At 44.0% G+C, this 18,699-nt stretch overlaps 1 protein-coding gene across 29 annotated transcripts in view; it reads right to left on the reverse strand.

The window, feature by feature from the left end:
* The window catches only part of NRCAM (neuronal cell adhesion molecule), a 268,299-nt gene that overhangs the window by 23,763 nt on the left and 225,837 nt on the right, over nucleotides 1–18,699 (reverse strand). For 7 of the 29 annotated variants that reach the window (XM_032304574.1, XM_032304579.1, XM_032304591.1 and 4 more), the window contains 13 exons: nucleotides 17,878–18,044; nucleotides 17,638–17,785; nucleotides 15,494–15,618; nucleotides 15,016–15,045; nucleotides 13,343–13,444; nucleotides 9,325–9,522; nucleotides 9,155–9,225; nucleotides 7,017–7,242; nucleotides 6,511–6,626; nucleotides 4,915–5,119; nucleotides 2,558–2,680; nucleotides 1,509–1,694; nucleotides 640–675 (listed from right to left, as the gene is read on the reverse strand). In XM_032304574.1, the coding sequence (XP_032160465.1) occupies nucleotides 640–675; nucleotides 1,509–1,694; nucleotides 2,558–2,680; nucleotides 4,915–5,119; nucleotides 6,511–6,626; nucleotides 7,017–7,242; nucleotides 9,155–9,225; nucleotides 9,325–9,522; nucleotides 13,343–13,444; nucleotides 15,016–15,045; nucleotides 15,494–15,618; nucleotides 17,638–17,785; nucleotides 17,878–18,044 (1,733 nt within the window). The remainder of the gene's footprint in view (nucleotides 1–639; nucleotides 676–1,508; nucleotides 1,695–2,557; nucleotides 2,681–4,914; nucleotides 5,120–6,510; nucleotides 6,627–7,016; nucleotides 7,243–9,154; nucleotides 9,226–9,324; nucleotides 9,523–13,342; nucleotides 13,445–15,015; nucleotides 15,046–15,493; nucleotides 15,619–17,637; nucleotides 17,786–17,877; nucleotides 18,045–18,699) is intronic. The other 22 variants (XM_032304603.1, XM_032304581.1, XM_032304593.1 and 19 more) reach the window with 6 other exon arrangements.

Below are 18,699 nucleotides of genomic sequence, written 5' to 3' on the forward strand. Positions count from 1 at the left end.
CAAGGAAAGAGACACGTGCCCTCATGGTGAAGACAGGATGGATTCACACAACTGGGTAGAACATGTAGGTTGACAGCAAGGCTTGCTGGCAGGGATCCTGGTTGGCGGGGGGAGACTGTGGATCCCAGGACAGTTAGGGGGCATCACTAAGCCGAAACACCAAACGGACAGTGTGGTGTCACGTCAGCAAAGAGTACACTGTGTGTACATGGAGCAGGGCTCAATCAGACGAGAATGGAGAGTTTGGCTGATCCTAGTTCTTACAGGCCGTTGGCAGCGCAGGACGCATATTTCTGAACCCTGAGCATGTGGTGTGGCCAGAGAGAGGATCTGTGACACTCCGCAGTTTGGGTCCTGTCTGATCCAGCCCCAATCCCGTCATTAAAAGTGAAGATGAGGGTCTGCACCGGGGCTGGGTCTTGTGAAGAAGGGTTAGCAGAATTCAGTGTGTGGCTTTCTCTTTGTGGAAACGACTAGACATGAATTTTTGAGCCAAGATCTATGAAGATTTTCCCTTCTGTTTGGTGTTTGAAAGCTCATTTTGTATCTTTTTTTTTTTTTTAACCCATGCTGCACTTCGCCATGTTTAACATTGCAAATTTCACACATGTATAAAGTCATGCAGATGAATGATTTTACCTTTGCCTGCACCTACATCAGGTGGAGGAATACCAGCTTTAATGAAGGGAAACAGAAATAGGACACTATATAGTTAGATGTAACACACCCATGAGCATGTAAAGCGATATAAAAACACTTATTAAAATGCCAAAGCATGCAAGAAGAATGAAGGGTCAGGTACGGGGACCAAGATACGCTGGTGTCCCCAACCTTACACAGCAACCAAATCCACACATGCCTTAAGGTGCATTATTCATATTTTCCTTTTATGAAACAAGGCTTTGGATATGTCAAACCTATTCAAACCCATTTGTGGGTAGAAATGTCAATTCCTCATGCTAAGGAAGAAAATCAAACACATAACCCTCAAGTAATTCTACGATTTGGTGACATGCAAAATCAGAAAATCTTCTATAAAATGTTTGGACATTTTCACTGAACCGAAATTCTTTTCAAAATAATTTTTTTCAAGTTGGAAAGGAAGTATTCATTCCTTTTCTTGGTACTCTGATGAGACTATTTTGCTTTCCTGGTACCAGACGGCATACCAAAATACAAAGTCCTGCGCCCAAACACAAAGTAAATGCACTATTTTGTAACAGTTTCGTATTCCTCGCTAGAAACCCTCAGCCAGTGTGTGGCCTAGCATACTATCTTCTGGTGACCTGAGACCAGAACCAGAAGGACATCTATTTATTTGCATAAGGATGTGCGTGGATGTGTGCATGTGCTTGACTCTATCGATGTCAGGATGGGAGTTTACAAACAAGTGTTTGCATCAGTTGGGGAAGATGGATTCTCCGTGGGAAGAAGGAAAGAGAAGGCATAAATTCGGGGGGAGGACTCGGGTCTCGTAACACTTAGAGTTACGTGAATTTTATACATACCCATCTTACCTTCATCCACGTTTGTCACTGCCTCCTCTGTTATTTGACTTCCTGATCCTGCCGCTGTTTGTGCATAGAAATAAAACTTATACCGCGTGCTGAAATTTAAATTTTTTAAAGTCCACCGCGTCTTGTTGGCAGGAATTTTCAGATCCACCAGCGGTCCCAACTCGTGGGTGCTGTTAACTGGCAACAAGAAGTAAAAGAGAAGTGCATCCCTCATTAATTGCTATAGGAATACTATTTTTTAAAAAATTTATTTGACGGAGATCACAAGTAGGCAGAGAGGCAGGCAGAGAGAGAGAGAAAGAGAGGAGGAAGCAGAGGAAAAAAGCTCTCTCCCCGCTGAGCAGAGAGTCCGGTGAGGGACTTGATCCCAGGACCCTGAGATCATGACCCGAACCAAAGGCAGAGGCGTTAACCCACTGAGCCACCAGGTGCCCCTTCTATAGGAATACTATTATAAATGAATGCGTCAAGCAAAAATGTTGAACTTGGATTACATTCCCTGTATAATCCTCTTCCCTCCTTGCCTACTGTAACTGTCATTAGCCGTTTACAACTCCGACACGATCGCAAACAGGGGGAAATAGATTCCCCACCCGTTGATAAGCGAGGGGAATTTTACGGCTGAATTCCAATAGCATCTCTTTTCTCTGTGTTTTGGCCGGTGGTGTCAGGTACTGATAATCCCAAACTTGTCCTCAGAGGCCTCGTGCCAAAGGAACCCCTTCCTTTCCTTTCTTCCTTCCCTCCCTCCTTTCTTTCTTTTTACCATTTTCCAGTTACAGATAACTAACGCCTACCTAATCTAACAATAGCATCCACCCCACGCTCAAAGGTCTGTAGGATTCTACAGCTGCTTGATTTTCTATAGCATATATGTCTTTAGAAAATCTGATGTGAAGTTCCTTCTAGAACCATCATGGGAAGGTCTATGCGTATATTCTACAATGCTAAAGAAATAACCAGTTTGTCTTTTAAGAAAACAGCTAAGTTTTTTTCCTTGTGAAGCCATATTCCTCCCTTTCCTTCTCCCAATAACTTACTTGGCTGATATTTTAAGGTGTATTCAGTCAAAATGCCATTCGGGCGGCTCGGGGGGTCCCATTCCAGAGTGAGGGAGTCTAGCGTCGGGTTAACAATCTTCAAAGAGGACGGAGCACTGGGGACTTAGAGTGAGAACGCAGAGTCAACAAAAGGGTTTTTGGATGTTTCAAAGTGTATTCAGGGGACACGCTGTAACACGTCCGCCTCAGTCACCGAGGTTTTCTGTAACTCACTCTCGCTCCCGATGCAGCCAACACTGCACTCCCAGAAAGCCACGGCGAGAACCCACCCAGCTATTCTCTTCCTCCTTTTCCTCATCATTTCCATTCAGACTCATCCAAGTCATCCTCCAAAATACATAAAGACTTTGCCTCTAGATGGATCCAAACCGGTATTTTTAAAGGAGATGGTACTTGTTTTGTGAATGGTGTCTTAATAAAAGCCAACTGGTGACTAAATGAATCTATTCTAACCAGACCTTGGAGTAGACACAGCTGTGTTCTGGGCTATTAAGAACTGTTTGCTCCGACAAACCAGGTGTCCCCAAACAGCCAGAACACCCTGCCTGCTGGGCTCTGGGCATGAGCCAGCCTGCCCAGGTGCAGAGTGGTTCTCATCCGGAGAGCTGACAGACGCCCAGAGTCTCGCGGCGGTGGACAAAAGCCGGGCGCTGGCAGACTGCTCCCCATGCCCCCCACCCCCCGGCTCTGAGGACGACCCGCAGGGTGTCAGGTTCTCTATGGCAAAGGCTGGCAGATGACCAGAGGACACGCGCACGGTCTTCTTTTATTCACTTCCTCATGAGGGTGATGGATGAGGCGTCTCTCCCTCACACTCCTCTGTGCATCCACCCTATTTCCAAGGTCCCTTAATGGCACCCCTTATCTCTCCCATCACTTTCGCCAGAAACCCAGGAGTCAACCCGAACTTCCACCTCTGCCTCATTTCCTCCATCTCCCGGGACACTACATCCTGTCAGTTCTACCTCGTATGTCTCAACCACATCCATTCCCGACTTTCCCTCTACCACTTCCCCACTTCGGGCCCTCGGTGGCCTTTGCCTGGGCCTAGAAGAGTCCTGGCACATAGTTCTCCGCTTCCCCAAGCCCCTCATCTCAGAATCTGGCGATAGCCAAAAACCCTCTCCAGAGAAAAAAACACATATTGTATATAAACTTGGGGGTTTGTGGAACTCCTTAAACCCATTGCCCGCCCCCCCCCCCCCCCGCCAGGAGACTACAGTCTTGATGTGAAGAGCCTCCGGCTTACAGGTTAATGTCCATAGCATGTAAGTCCATCCATGGTATGGGTCCTCCTTTGCTGACCTTCCTCTCTTTCCTCACCGTTCCTGGCTGCACAACTTCCAGTTCCCTGAAGGAGCCATGCTGCTTTGTACCATTGTGACTGGTGGGCACACTACATCCTGTCTTCTTTATCCTTTAACTCACCGGTCATCTCTACCATGACACCTTCCTTGAACCATCTCAAGGAGCCGTGTGAGGTCTCACTAAGAAAGCCTCGAGAGGAAGAGGTCTTAACCTCTGAAGGAGCAATGGCCCGGGGACAAGCAATTGTCATAGGACAGGAGCTGGGACGCAGGATGACCCTCAGAGAATGTTGGTCAGGTGCCAACATCGCGAGCCCTTCAAAGGAGCCAGGACCCATTTTGCTGTTGAACTACTTGTATCAAAAAGACCTAAGGAATCCACAGAAGTTATCTGGCTCACTTTAAATTATGAGCTTGAAGCAAATTCAAACGGGTGAATCCTTGCCTTTCTTACTCCGCTGTCCTTCTCTCCCTCACCTGCTAGGCTCCCGTGTCCCTGTGCCCAAACTCCTCGTGCCCAACCCTGCATCGATGAATATTTGATCCTCCCTCCCTCTCCCCTTCCAATGGCCCCTTCTTGCAAAGCTTTTCCTTCTCTTTGCAACCCATTTTGTCAAGACTTCCAACCTTCTACCTTGGCTCAACTTCAGCAGCAATGATGAAGGTGCACCGGGAAAGAAGTCAACTACAACTGACAGGATTATTTGTCTTCCCAGTGTTTTTCTTAGGTTAGCACATCAGTGCTCATGCTTTTCAGATGAAGGAACACGAGGCTTAGAGAAGTTGCAGAACTCCCTTCAGGTCAGAAAGTTAATGACCCAAATAAACATCGAAGTAGCAAGGTTTGGGGCCGTCTGACTAAGTGTGTAGAAAAACTTTAGTCAGGAAAGGGGAGCTCGGGGCAGCCTCCCACGTACCCTCGGGCCACACATATGAGCTGAACTACACCTTTGTGGGGCCCCTTCTGTCAGGCAAAGTCTCTCAGGAGGCGCCGAATGTCCTAAGATCTGAGTCACGTCCGCCCCCTACCTCCTTCTGGAGTATTAAAGACTCTGTCGGGGCTGGCCGGGCCCTCCCCTTTCCCGTTGACCACACGGACGTTCAGTGTGTAGTGGCTGAAGGGCTCCAGGCCAGGCAGCATGCCGTGAGTCTTGCTTCCCTGGAAAGTGAGGATCTTTTTCTCAAGATGGCGTCTGTTTCTCTTAGACGAACTCTGTGCCTTCCAGTAGTAAATCTGAAAGAGCGGGGGCAAATGTCAGCATGGATAAGGGAGCAAATGAGATTCTTCCCGCTCACGAAATTCAAGGCTTATGCTGTGTCCTAGGAAAGGTCCTTGGTGCATGTTAGAAGAAGATTCCTGGCAAAACCGAGAGATTCTGATTATGAGGTGAGATGGTAGAAACCCAAACCTACTGAAGGAAATGGAACTGAGAACACGTGAGGTAGCTAGACTGTAGACCACTGGGTTGGAGGAGTGTGAGGGAAATAAACGGAACGGGATGACCCCCCCACAGATCTCTCTAGAACATAAGGGAAGGGAAGATGATGGAAGGATTGAAGCGTTTTACTTGTATCAAATATTCTAAAAACAAAATTACTGGCCAGTATTTACATACTTCTCCAGAGCTAATACAGTGTCACGTGCAATAGATCATTTAATTTAATCCTAAAAGCCATGGTGAAGATTTTATTATTATTATGCCTTTAGCACAGATGAACCCCGGGACCGCCGAATGCCTTGCCCCCAGCCACTGGACTCCAAAGCCTCGGTGGATCCTCCACTCCAAGTCTAGGGCTTTCTCACTAAGCCAAATGGCATCACTTTGTCAAAAATACATTTTTATTTTATTTTATTATTATTATTATTTTGGGGGGGTTATTAAATGGCAGGCACAAGTTTTGGAAAAATGGGTAAGCGAAGGGTTGATTAACATTGGTTAAAAATCCAGAACTGCTGCTTAATAAGTCCTCTTAAATTCTTCTTAGAATTTTAAAGAGAAGTCAACAATCCAGCAATGTTAGGATAAAAAAAAAACCCCAACCCGGACTACGATGCAGTGCCTAAAGTGATCTCTAGGGGTCATTGTTAATGAATCAAGCTGTGACTTTCTTCATGGGTGCAAAACCAGCTCTGGGCCCAAATCTCTACACATTAGTCTTTCTGGGTTTCCCAAGAACAAAGATTAGTGATGGTCATAAGAATGACCCTTTTGGGACTATATGAGTTTGATGTATAATCTGTATGATTTTTTTAAAATGCATATTATTTTCTGAATATTTTTGTGTGTTTAACACACGTGGTCAGTATTGCTTTAAAGCTACGAGCATTTGGTTGTATTTTCATTTCTTAAAGACTAGTTTTCCCCATTTTGTGCCTCCGTTATTGTTTAGTTGGAAGAATTTTAGGTCACCTGTGGGAAAAAGGGAGAAAACAGGTTCTTTTTTTGCCCCCACTTGGATGCAGTGAGGTTTTTGCCTCTGCTCTGGCTGGGGTTCTTGAGAACTGGCTGGTCCGAGGTAATAAGCCAGATGAATTCTCAAGGCCTATGACTAAGAGAAGTGCATCCAGCATTTGCTGAGGGCTTGTTCCTACAGAAAGATTGCAGAAAAGCTCCCTTCACTTGCCCGATAGCCTTGCAGGTGTCCTCGGATACTTTTCAGAGGTACGGGGTCCCAGTGCACCTCAGCTAAGGTACTGTTCACCACGTTGACACGCACATTTCCGGGAGCCACCATTGGGACTAGGGAAAAACAGGAAAGAGGGCAGAAGTATCAACGTTATTTTGAATTTCATGCAAAAATGCCACTAACAAGTTTGGCTTGAAGTATGACCCAGCTTTATTCTATGGACTACCAAGGATCGAGAGTAGATTTTTTTGGTATCTGCTCATCTGACTTGGTGAGAATTATGTATCTTTTTCAAAAGTATCAACACTTGGCATTCTGAACTTATTATTATTATTATTTTTTACATAGCAGGCTGTCTGCATGCTGGAACATTGAGCAAAATAACGGCTGCCTGTGTCCCTCCCAACCTAAGCACCCTCTAGAAATGGCCTTGGCTTGCATCTTGGTAAGTCTGTTTCACTTGTATCAATGCAAGTATCAGTGAAACAAGATCAGACACTTACGGTCTTCTCCAGAATGCCCCATGACCACGGCTGGCTCCGGAGCAAAGCCCACGTCATTCAGAGCCTGCACCTTTATCAGGTACGGAACGAAGGTTGGTGTGCCCGAGACAATGTATTTGGATACGTTTGCTACCACCACAGACGTCCACTCATCGTCTCCATCTTTCTGGCGCCAGCTCACTTTGTACTGAAGGCCTGGCCCATTAGATTCGAAACCATTCAAGGGCTAGAAGAGAAGCCAAATAATCAGAGCTTATAAAACAGATAGACTGAGCAACCTTTTCCTGGAACACCAAATTCAGTGCCCAGACTTCAGGAAAGTGAGCACTGAAATGCTAAAATGCCAGCTATTAATGTCCTCCAGGGACCTTTTATTTATTTATTTATTTATTTTCCCATTAGTGATGAGATTCAAAGCTTGTTTGGGATCAACATTTCAAAGGTTGTTAATTTCTATCTTGAAGCTGTAAATACCACATAAGCCTCTCAAACTCGGGCTCCACAGTCAAGGGTGGGTGACTTAAAGCATTTCAGTTACATAGTTTCCTTTATACATTTCTGTTTGTGTGACAGTACATCATTGTCTATTTTGCTCAGAGCCAGAAACTTGTGAACTGCTTCTTTCTTTCTTTTCTTTCCTTCTTTTTTTTTTTTTTTTTTTTAAAGATTTTATTTATTTATTTGACAGACAGAGATCACAAGTAGGCAGAGAGGCAGGCAGAGAGAGAGGAAGGGAAGCAGGGTCCCCGCTGAGCAGAGAGCTGATGTGGGGCTTGATCCCAGGATCCTGGGATCACGACCTGAGCCAAAGGCAGAGGCTTTAACCCACTAAGCCACCCAGGTGACCCTGCTTCTTTATTTAAAAAAGAAGAAGAAGAAGAAGAAGAAGGAGAAGGAGAAGGAGAAGGAGAAGGAGAAGAAGAAGTTGTTGTTGTTGGCTTGTCCGGCACCTGGCTGGCTCCTTTGAAGGAGCGTGCTACTTTGCTACTTTTGATCTCTGTGTTGTAGGTTCAAGCCCCACAGTGGGTCTAGTAGAGATCACTTAAAAATAAAATCTTAAAAAACGTTGGCTTGTCAGTCTATCCTGTTTTACACATCTGTATGTATCTAAACGTGTACAAGTATGTATGCATATAAATGCGCATGCATAGGTTTCTTAAAATAAGTTTTAAAATTGCAAAAGAGAATATATGTTACTTTTCCAAATCCAGAAAATACGGATAAACCAGAAAAAGAGAAAGAGAGAGAGAGAGAAGCAGAAGCAGAAGCAGCAAAAGAAGTTGACTACTTGGAATAACTTGGTACATGTCTTCTAGAAGGTTCTTTAAAATTATGATAATACCAGCTAGCATTTGTTAATTTATGTGCTAGGCACTGTTCTAGGGGCTTTATATGTATTAATTCCTTTAATTGTGTGAGATTGGTTCTATGACTAGTCCCATCACACAGATACATAATGGTGATGTTAAGCAACTGACTTAAAAGTCACACAGTAAGTGGCAAAGCTGGGATTTGCACCCATTCATTTGTGCTCCAAGCATCAAGCTTTTAACTGCTACTCAATAACGTCTCTTAAAGAAAGATACGTAATGTATATTTTTCCCCAAAATGGATGAAATGGGATTTTATTTTATTTATTTATTTAAAGATTGTATTTATTTATTTGAGAGATAGACTGAGAGGAGAGAGCATGAGAGGGGCGAGGGGAGAGGTCAGAGGGAGAAGCAGACCCTCTGCTGAGCAGGGAGCCTGATGTGGGACTGGATCCTAGGACTCTAGGATCATGACCTGAGCCGAAGGCAGTTGCTTAACCAACTGAGCCACCCAGGCACCCCTGAAATGGGATTTTAATACAGACATTGTTTGTTTGTTTCGAGAGAGACAGAGAGAGAGAGAGAGAGAGAGCATGCGGGGGGGGAGGGACAGAGGGAGAGGGAGAATCTCAAGCAGCCCCCGATGCAGGGCTTGATATCACATACTTGAAACCATGACGGGGGGCCGAAATCAAGAGTCAGATGCTTCACTGACTGAGCCACCCAGAAGCCCAGTGTTTATGCACACAGTGTTTAAAAACAGCTCCGCCCCGCCCCCAATCTAAGATACACTGAGGAAACATGAAGGCTTCATGCTGAGCTCACCTTCCAGGTGATCACCAAATTATCAGGCTCGGATCCTAGTCCTTCCACAGCCGTGGGATTTGTATCAGGTTCTGGAAGTTAAGCAGCCACATGTGTGTAAGTTTCGGTCTTTTCTCGCAACAGTGGAAGACGTCTCTATTTCATTTCCTGTCACAGAAGCCCCGCATTACCTGCGGCTTTAGTCAGATACTGTTCCGATGCCTCACTGGGCAGGCTCCTCCCGAGGCTGTTCACGGCCATCACTCGGAAGGAGTAGTTCACGTAAGGCGACAGCTTCAGCTGGGCTGTGGTCTGCATTCCAGAGACCTCGGTTTGGTGGTGCCACAGCCCTGCCTCGTGCATTGCATCTTCATATTCGATGATAAATTCTGCCCACGAGACACACACACAAACCCAAGACAGTGAGGTCAGCCACCAAGGGCAGGTTTGAGGATACCGAACACAACGATCTAACAAGAGTGGCCAAACATGAGTTATTTCACCTTCAAGAAAAATTCTGTAAGAGCATTTTGATTTAAGAGTTCTATCAGTATCTATTGGGGTGCCGGGGTGGCTCAGTGGGTTAAGCCTCTGCCTTCAGCTCAGGTCATGATCTCAGGGTCCTGGGATCGAACCCCGCATCGGGCTCTCTGCTCAGCGGGGAGCCTGCTTCCTCCTCTCTCTCTCTGCCTACTTGTGATCTCTCTCTGTGTCAAATAAATAAATAAAATCTAAAAAAAAAAAAAGAGAGAGAGAGAGTTCTATCAGTATCCTCAATATTTAAGCATGCCCAGTAATATTTAGTACTCTTTCTCTGGAATGCTGAGTTGAGTTACTTAAAACTCTATTTTTATTTTTTATTTTTTTACATTTTATTTTATTTTTTTCAGTATTCCAAAATTCATTGCTAAAATTCTATTTAGATGTGGTCTCCAGATCCTTAGGAAAGTTTCAATATATGAAAAGACAGTCAGGGTTTTTTGTTTGTTTGTTTGTTGTGTTTTTTTTTTTAATAGCAGGAGAAATTAAAGATTGTGAGATACTACTTTCCATTAAACAGACTGGCAGCAATCAAAAGTTTAACATACCTTTTGACTATTACACAGGGAAACAAGCATTCTCCTACTTTCTTTCTGGGAAGGGTAAATTGACACAACTTCTACAGAGGACAATTTAGAACATCTCATGGTAATCAATTCAGATAGCCTTTGACTGAGGAATGATAACTCCTACCAATGTATTTCGAATACATGTGCTCATGCATACGCTCAGAGACACAGGAGGAAGAATGCACATTACAGCACTGTTTGCAGCTGAAACAAGCTAATTGCCAGCCACGTAAGTGTTCATCACCAGGACACTGATCACATAAATTATGGTGTATCCACATAGTGGGATATCCTGCAGCTGTAAAAACTGAAGGGGGCTCCTCCATATGCCTCTGAAATGGAAAGATTTCTGAGCTTCATTGTTCAGTGTAACCAAGTAGGGTATAGAACAGTGTGGAACACTTGGGTAAGAGGGCAAAGATGGACTGTAATGTACACACCTATTGTACGTTTGAATATACATGTACTCATCCCAGAGTATACACACTGACAGCACTGGGGTCTGGGAGAAAGGGGCAGAGAGAGGTGGGAGGAAGACTTACTTCCTACTAAAAATCTGTGGCATGTACCTGTTTTACCCTGGTTTAAAAAACCAGGTATTTAGATATTTACTAATTGCCTATAATGTGCCCATGTGCAGTGATGTGAATTACAGACACAAAGACAAAGTAGAATGCTCTGTGTTGCAGTGCTTCAAAGCTAAGTAGCTCGAGTCCTGTCTTGGAGCCCCTCTTTGATTCATACTCTCTGGAGTTTTGTTGGCTGTACCTTTAGAACACACAAAATCTGACCACAGGTGAGCGAGGTACCTCTGTCCCTGTCGGCCCTATGCCAAGCCACTGTTCTCTGACTCTCGTGTGAATCACTGCAAAGCCTCCCAACTCATGAGTTCCCATATTTTCTCAGTGTCTCAGTAATTTTCTTCATGGTTCCCTTAGGCCAAAAGAAATATCTAACATTTCCATGTAAGTAGTTAGGTCCATACAACTTAATAAATACTCATGTCTTCCCAACTTACGACCTCTTTGGCACTGCTTCTCGAACCTCGTGAAGAGATTGGCCACCACGTTCCCCACTCCCTGTCACACACTGATTTTCACTTGGTCCTTGCTTTTTACCATAGCAAAGGCTTTGCAGGAATGGCATCATCTCCATACAGTACCACTGTATGTGGGTACATCTCCATACAGTACCACAGAGCATGTGGGAGCGGAAAATTGCCTTGAGCTTGTATTTCATGTGGCGTCTGGCAGAGGTGACTGTTTTTTAAACATCAGCATTTAAAAGTCAAAACTGTAAACATGTCCAAACTCACCCTTGTGAGTTTGCTAAGATACTTCACAGAGAACTGTGGTCCTACCCAGTCTCCCTGTTCCCCCTCTTGTTCTTCTAGAGACTTTTCTTTTTTTTTTTAAACATTTACTTACTTATTTGGGAGAGAGAGAGTGTGCATGAGCGGGAGGGGTGCGGGGAGGGGGAGAGAGAATGTCAAGCAGACTCTGCACTCAGCGCAGAGCCCGACTTGGGGCTCGATCTCACAACCCTGAGATCATGACCTGAACCAAAACCAAGAGTCTGACACTCAACTGACTGCGCCAGCCAGGCGCCCTAGACCATTTTCAATAGAATAGCCAGAGTGATCCATTAATCACTCCTCTACTTAAATCCCTCCAGTGACTTCCAACCCTGACAATGGCCTCCAAGGCCTGCACAGCTTAAACTCCAGCCCTTGGTAGGTGCAGGAGCTCAGGAAGAGCATGGTCTCATGTGCACACTGAGCAGATCCTTCCGAAAGGTGCCGCAGAAGGAGCCTGCTGTGAGCACTCCTCGTGGAGGTTTCTCTTCTGAAGGGAGATCTGAGCAGTGTGTGTGTGTTCTACACACACATATGCATTTACAATGCGTACAGCATTTTACATATGTACCCCCATAGAATGATATTATAGACAACACCATAATATATTATTATTAATTTTATTTTATTTGTGGCCTCAGCTCAAATATAAGCTCCATATGGGCAGAGAGTTTTGACTGTTTTGTTTTAGAACAATGCCTGCTACATAATAGGCATTCTGTAAATATCTGTTGAATGAATGAATGAATGAGTAGAAATGCTTTGCAATCTAATGGTATCATTTTAGTATAGGTACAAAGAGTCTCGACACGTCCTAACCAGCTAAATCTGGCTATTATATTGAATTGACTGGAAGATTCAGCACGAATGAATGAGGGTTCTGATCAAGGACTGAAAACGCAGTTGAGGAAAGAACACCTCTTAATAACAGAAGATGGAGAGGAGGTTTTTGTCGAATTTCAGTGGAAGTATTCCGCTTTGCCTGTGGGTGCAGAAAACCAACACACATATCTCTTTGGAGTAATCTGAGGTCAGAAAGGAATGTAGCTTTCCTTCAGCACAGGAATGAGCTCATAATATATTATGGGCATGTGATACTCTCTCAAGTAGCTTTTTAGTTTTCAAACACCTAAGCACCTTGGGAGTCTAATTTTATGGAGCTCTTCCAGCATCCTTACGGTGGCCCCCCCTCCCTCGACTCTGCTCCCTAAGCTAGCGTCCTGATGGCCAGGAGCGGAAACTGTGGAATGTGCCTCTTTTCACAGGGGTTGATGGGAGGAAAGAGGCCCACCCTGGAAGGTAACATACCTACTGTCCACATCCACCTCTGTGACTAATTGTGGGTCCGCAAAACCACTTTCGTCACCAAATCTCAGTTTCCTAACATATATGCTGGCAGAATGGTGCCAGTTCCTCCCGCATTAATGGGCAAAACAAACAGCTCACAATGAGTCATCCAACTATGGTGGAGATTTAAGGTGATTCTGACCGATCGCATACAGAAAATGCAAGTGTATTTGCTTAGTTAACATCTTTGGCAACTAAGTGGTGACCTATCCCAGAGGCTGTAACTGGGAATAACTCAGGCTCCGAAGAGAAGACTGCGATAGATAAACATTTTTGTTCTGTTAGTAATGAAACAGAATGCCAGAAAATCTCTCTGTAAGGACTTTCAATTGCATGTGATAAAGTGCTTCGGAAATGGTCCTGAAATTTATCAGTGACCAAGACAAGGCTATGACGTACTTGTGATAGGGCTGTTGTTGTCGTTGCCTGGCGTCCACGACAGCTGAACACTTTTGTCGAGTTGATCTGTCAATTCTAAATCAAAGGGAGGATTTGGGACATCTGTAGATGGAACACACATACCACAGTTAACCATCCATCCTTATGATACTTCCTAATGATACTCTTCACAGGGGTTGGGGGGTTTGGGGGGGAGCATCTTAAAGACACAGCACACTTTTAATGGGCAATGAGCATGCATCTGAAATGAAACGGGAGACACTGAGGTTGCTGGGGACACATGAGCACACCCAAGACAAACCATCAATGAGTTCTGCTTGTTCCTTTTTCAAATGAAACCAAATCCCTTGTGACCAAAACCAGTGAGGTGGGCACGCATGGTTCACCAGCACCCTCAATGTGTCTTCTCATAGACATGAAGGAGCACAGACAGAAGAAATAATACTGAAGCTTTAATTCTAATAAATGAGAGACAGAGAATAGGAAATGCCAGAAGACCGATACAGGCAAATATAACATACTGCTCAAGAAGACTTCGTTCTTTCTGAAATGCGTGCATGCAATTACAGATTTTGGAGCTCCTGGAGAACACTTTATTTTATTTATTTTTATTTATTTTTGGGCGAATTCTAAGACTGTGTAGCCCTCAGCATGCACACCTCATGCAGATGCTCAGTACAACAGTTGAAAGGGCACATGGGGACATGGCATGTTTATTCTCAGAGGACAGTAGGGGACAGACACCTGTTGGGACAAAGGTGTCCCAGGAGCATGTCTGCCTCTTCTAAAGGTACGTCTGAGATCCAGAGAGTTAACATTTCCCTCTGGACTCTTTCCTGACCTTGCTCTTGGGAGTGATTGTGGCTCTTAGGGAACCAGAGCCCATATGAAAATACGGGCACTTCTTCCCTATCAGTAAAGAAAGAGTGAATGTCTACCAAGGGACAGCTCTTCTATACCCTGACTAATGATGCCATGTAAAATCCAGCTGAGTTTTATGCCATAAAATTAATTTTAATTTTTGTACTTACAAGCTGAATAAAGATGAGGATTCTTTAGTCAAAAAGAGTTCTGGAAATAATTTCTGATTTATTTTCCAGGCTCAGAAAAATCACACAACCTGGAACTGCCTTCCTTTAGTGATTTATGTTTTTTTAATGAAATGAGTTGTTTATCTCTAATACAAAGACCACATGTTCTAAACATCCATTGTTTTCCTATGTTAATTTATGGAAAATGGAATCCCCAAACGTTTATGTTTCCAAGACAACTTTTAATAGACTAAAATTAAAAACTACTCTGTGGAATGGTCTTTGAGATTTTTTTTTTTTTAAATTCTGGAAACCGTGGAGGACAGCTTTTGAAATAGCACGATGCTATACAAGGAAATTATACCAAAGAGGACTTTTATCGATTGAAATGACTTTATAATAACACATGAAATATTTAGCAATGAGTGGTATTGCACTCAGTGAAACATTCCCAAGCTCTAATGAAGAAATGATTTATGACAGTAAATGAGCAACAGAACCGAACGCTGGACAGAGCCCTCGTCCTTAAGGCAACACAATCAGTGATGTGGTAGAGAAAAGGGAAGAATTAAATTTTTTTTCTTTTTGCACATGTGAACATGTTTGACAGAAAACAGAGAAAGAAGACTCATATTAGTTTACCGTAAGTAGGAGCTGGAGTTGGAGTAGGAGCTAGAAAGGACATTAATATAAAGGATTTTAATCAAAATTAGTCATGGAAAGATATAAGATAGCACAAGAAGACAAAGACCGACTGTGATTAAGATTCTAAAACCAAGCTGTAAGCTTAGTTGTGGGACACGGCATTGATAAACATGCAGTAACAATGTGGTGGGGGTTGGGGGAATCCTTCAATCTTAAATCAAAGTACACTATTTCTCCCGATTTTCTTATAAAAAAATCACTATTACGCACAGCCATCATTTTATTCCATTGCTGCTATAATAGTATATTGACACTGAAATGACTGCCTCAAAGGCATCTCACAAAGAAGAAAAATGCAGGTATTTAACTCCCCTGCAGAACTGTGGAACTGTAACAAGCAAACATTTACTCTGGACGGTTTTCTTTCCGACCTAACACAAGGCAGCCAGGGGGCTGGGTGTGTTCGCATTCTTACCAACAACGCTCAGCACGGCACTGGCAGAAACGTTGTCGAGAGTTGTGTTGGCCACACACGTGTAGGTCCCACCATCGTTGTCCCATACATCAGCCACCACCAAGTGGTCTTTGTCCACAGTGAACCTGTCAAGAGAACAGGTTCAGAGCAGCTGAAACGGACACCCGACCACAGGTGACGGATGCTTGCTTTCCTGGCATGAAAGAAACTCTGTGAATTCGAAACAGAGAGAGAGAGGACAAACATTTGTGGCTCGTTAGAGCAGAAATCCAAAAAATACCTCTCACTTCGATCATGACGAAAGCTGGAAGACAATTAGAATGGATCAGAAGCTTGGGTTAGAAGGGATGTCAAGTCATTTCAAGCATGCCCTTGGAAGGTTAGGCTCTTTCCTGAAGACCAGAGGGGCACCCAGAGAGGGGGTTGGGGGAAGCTGTAGTCACCCTCACCAGTAGGCTTTCCTGTGGCTTCTGCTGCTAAGAAACATCTGAACAGCACTCATCCAGCTCCATTTCTAACAAAGCGTTTATTTTAAAATAATTTATCACTGACTGTGGAAATTTTGTGTCATTTTGGCCGCATGCATAATGTCTCATGGGAGAAAGTGAATGCAAAGAATATTATCGACTTTATCACAAGCAACAGGATGATTTAGGTCGGCAAGCACCACGGAGAGTTCTCTAGGGGGTCACTCGCCGGCATGAGAAATTACTCAGTAGGTCAAAAATCCATGGAAATAGAATTCGTGCATGATTTTAATGAGGATGCGTAAATCATTCACAGTCTTTGCAGGGTATTTCCAAGTTAAAGCTTTAGCCACCTTCACTCCATAGTCATTTCTTCCTATTTCCTTTTCATCGTCACCAGCTCTGATGCTACAAATAAAACTGGTCAGCGGGGGGGGGGGGGGGGGGGGGGCGCCTGGGTGGCTCAGTCAGTTAAGCATCTGCCTTCAGCTCAGGTCATGATCTCAGGGTCCACAATCTGCCCCCTGCTCAGCGGGAGCCTGCTTCTTCTCCCCCCCTGCTGTTCCCTCTCCCTCTGCTTGTGCTCTCTCCTGTTCTCCCTCAAGTAAATAAATAAAATCTTAAAAAAAAAAAAAAAAAAAAAAAGCCTGGCCAGTGGGAAGCATAGAATTAGATGGAAGTCCTCGGTATAGAGGAGAAGGTCACATAGTTGTTTTTGCTTTGTTTTGTTTTGTTTTGTTTTGTTTAGGGGTGGTTAAGCTACATGCACTGCTTAGGCACACTTGCAAGCAAACCACAGGGGCCATTTCCACCAGCACAGGGCATTCCTTCCACTAGGAGGCCATGCTGGTAGCCTCCGTGACCGTTAAGCTTCCTGTAGTCAGCTCCATACCTATTCCTTCAAACTGAGGCTTCACCGAGCCTTTTCTTCCATTCCAAGTTCAAGGACCGCAACATGTCTACGCTCTTTTAAATTTTTACCTGTTCCCCCGCCCCCTTTCTACTGGCTTCAAGTGATCAAAAGAAAATTCCCTATTTGAATGAAAACCGGTGTCCTTTAAAATACCGACAAGGATTTAGGTGCACTCTGCTGATTAAAGCGATCGCATTTCTGCTTATTTGTAGAATGGTAATGAAAACATCTGTCGAGACTTCACTGTACAAGGTAGAAAACAATGGAAGTCATCCAAGGCCTGAAAGGTTTTTTTCCCATCCTGAATTACATAGGAGCCCAGCACACAAAGACAAACAAACATTCTCAGGGTCTGATTTCAATAACTCGATACCTTTTTAGGTCTGCACATTTTGGGAGAAAATGCACTTTTTTGGGGGGAGGGTGGGGAGACCAGATTTCACAAACTTTAAAAACACCACCAAAAAGTCACTCTACAATAAACCTTTAGTTCTGAGCTGCTCAAAGAGGCAGAGAGGAGAAAGGAAGGAAATGATCTTCAAGGGGATCCTGGGTGGCTCAGTTGTTAAGCGTCTGCCTTTGGCTCAGGTCATATCCCAAGGTCCTAGGATCGAGCCCTGCATCAGGCTCCCTGCTCAGCGGGAAGCCTGTTTCTCCCTCTCCCACTGCCCCTGCTTGTGTTCCCTCTCTCACTGTCTCTCTCTTTCTGTGTCAAATAAATAAATAAAATCTTAAAAAAAAAAAAAGTAATGGTCTTCAAATACCTTCCGTCATTGGGCAGCTCACCACTGTCCTTCAGCCACGTGATGGTGGGGATTAAGGTGTGATCGTGTTTCACCTTGCATTCGAAGGACACCGTGCCCCCTCTTTGCACAACTGCATATTCCGGCTGTTTAATGATCCTTGTTGCATCTGAAATTTAGCTATTGTTATCTGTTGCCAAAGTTGAGGAATTTGCTCAATGTCACGTCATACCTGAAAGAACTTCATCACCTCCACCTTACCTTTGATTTCTAAGTGAACTTCATTCTTTGCCATTCCTAATTTATTCCTTGCAACACATGTGTATGTTCCCGTACTGTCCTTTTGGGCCACAGGAATTTCCAAAGTGCCATTTTCATGCAAAACATAAATATCTTCACGAAGGGCACTACCTTTAGCTCCCTTGAACCTTCATTACAGAAATTATCACAATGGGAATAGGAAAAAAATCATAATTTGAAGTCAGACATAGATTGCCACATTGGAGATCAACACACGGTCATTTGTGTTATAGTATCAAGCTCAGAGACGTTAGAATCTGCAAAAGACCTCCCGGATTGGATGCCTGCAAGTCAGAGGGATCCATGGAAGGCAGGAGGTAAAACTGGGACATTTCATGAGAAATGGTGCTTGATGAAATAAGTCAATCAGAGAAAGAGAATTATCATATGATCTCTTTGATAGGAGGAATCTGAGAGGCAGGGCGGGGGATCGTAGGGGATGGGGGGAGGATGAAACAAGATGGGACCAGTGAGGGAGACAAACCATAAGAGACTCTTAATCTCAGGAAGCAAACAGGGTTGCTGGGGGCTGGGGGTGGGGAGGTAGAGATAGGGTGGCTGGGTGATGGACATTGGGGAGGGCATGTGCTATGGTGAGTGCTGTGAAGTGTGTAAGCCTGATGATTCACAGACCTGTTACCCCGGAAGCAAATAACACATTATAAGTTAATTAAAAAATTCTTTTAAAAAATTTTAAAAAAAGGAAATGGTGCTTGAAGCATTAGGATGACAATATGAAATACTTCAATTATAATTTTCTGTATTAAATTCATATTTAATACA

Source organism: Mustela erminea, chromosome 11, assembly GCF_009829155.1.
Source record: "Mustela erminea isolate mMusErm1 chromosome 11, mMusErm1.Pri, whole genome shotgun sequence".
NCBI lineage: Eukaryota > Metazoa > Chordata > Mammalia > Carnivora > Mustelidae > Mustela > Mustela erminea.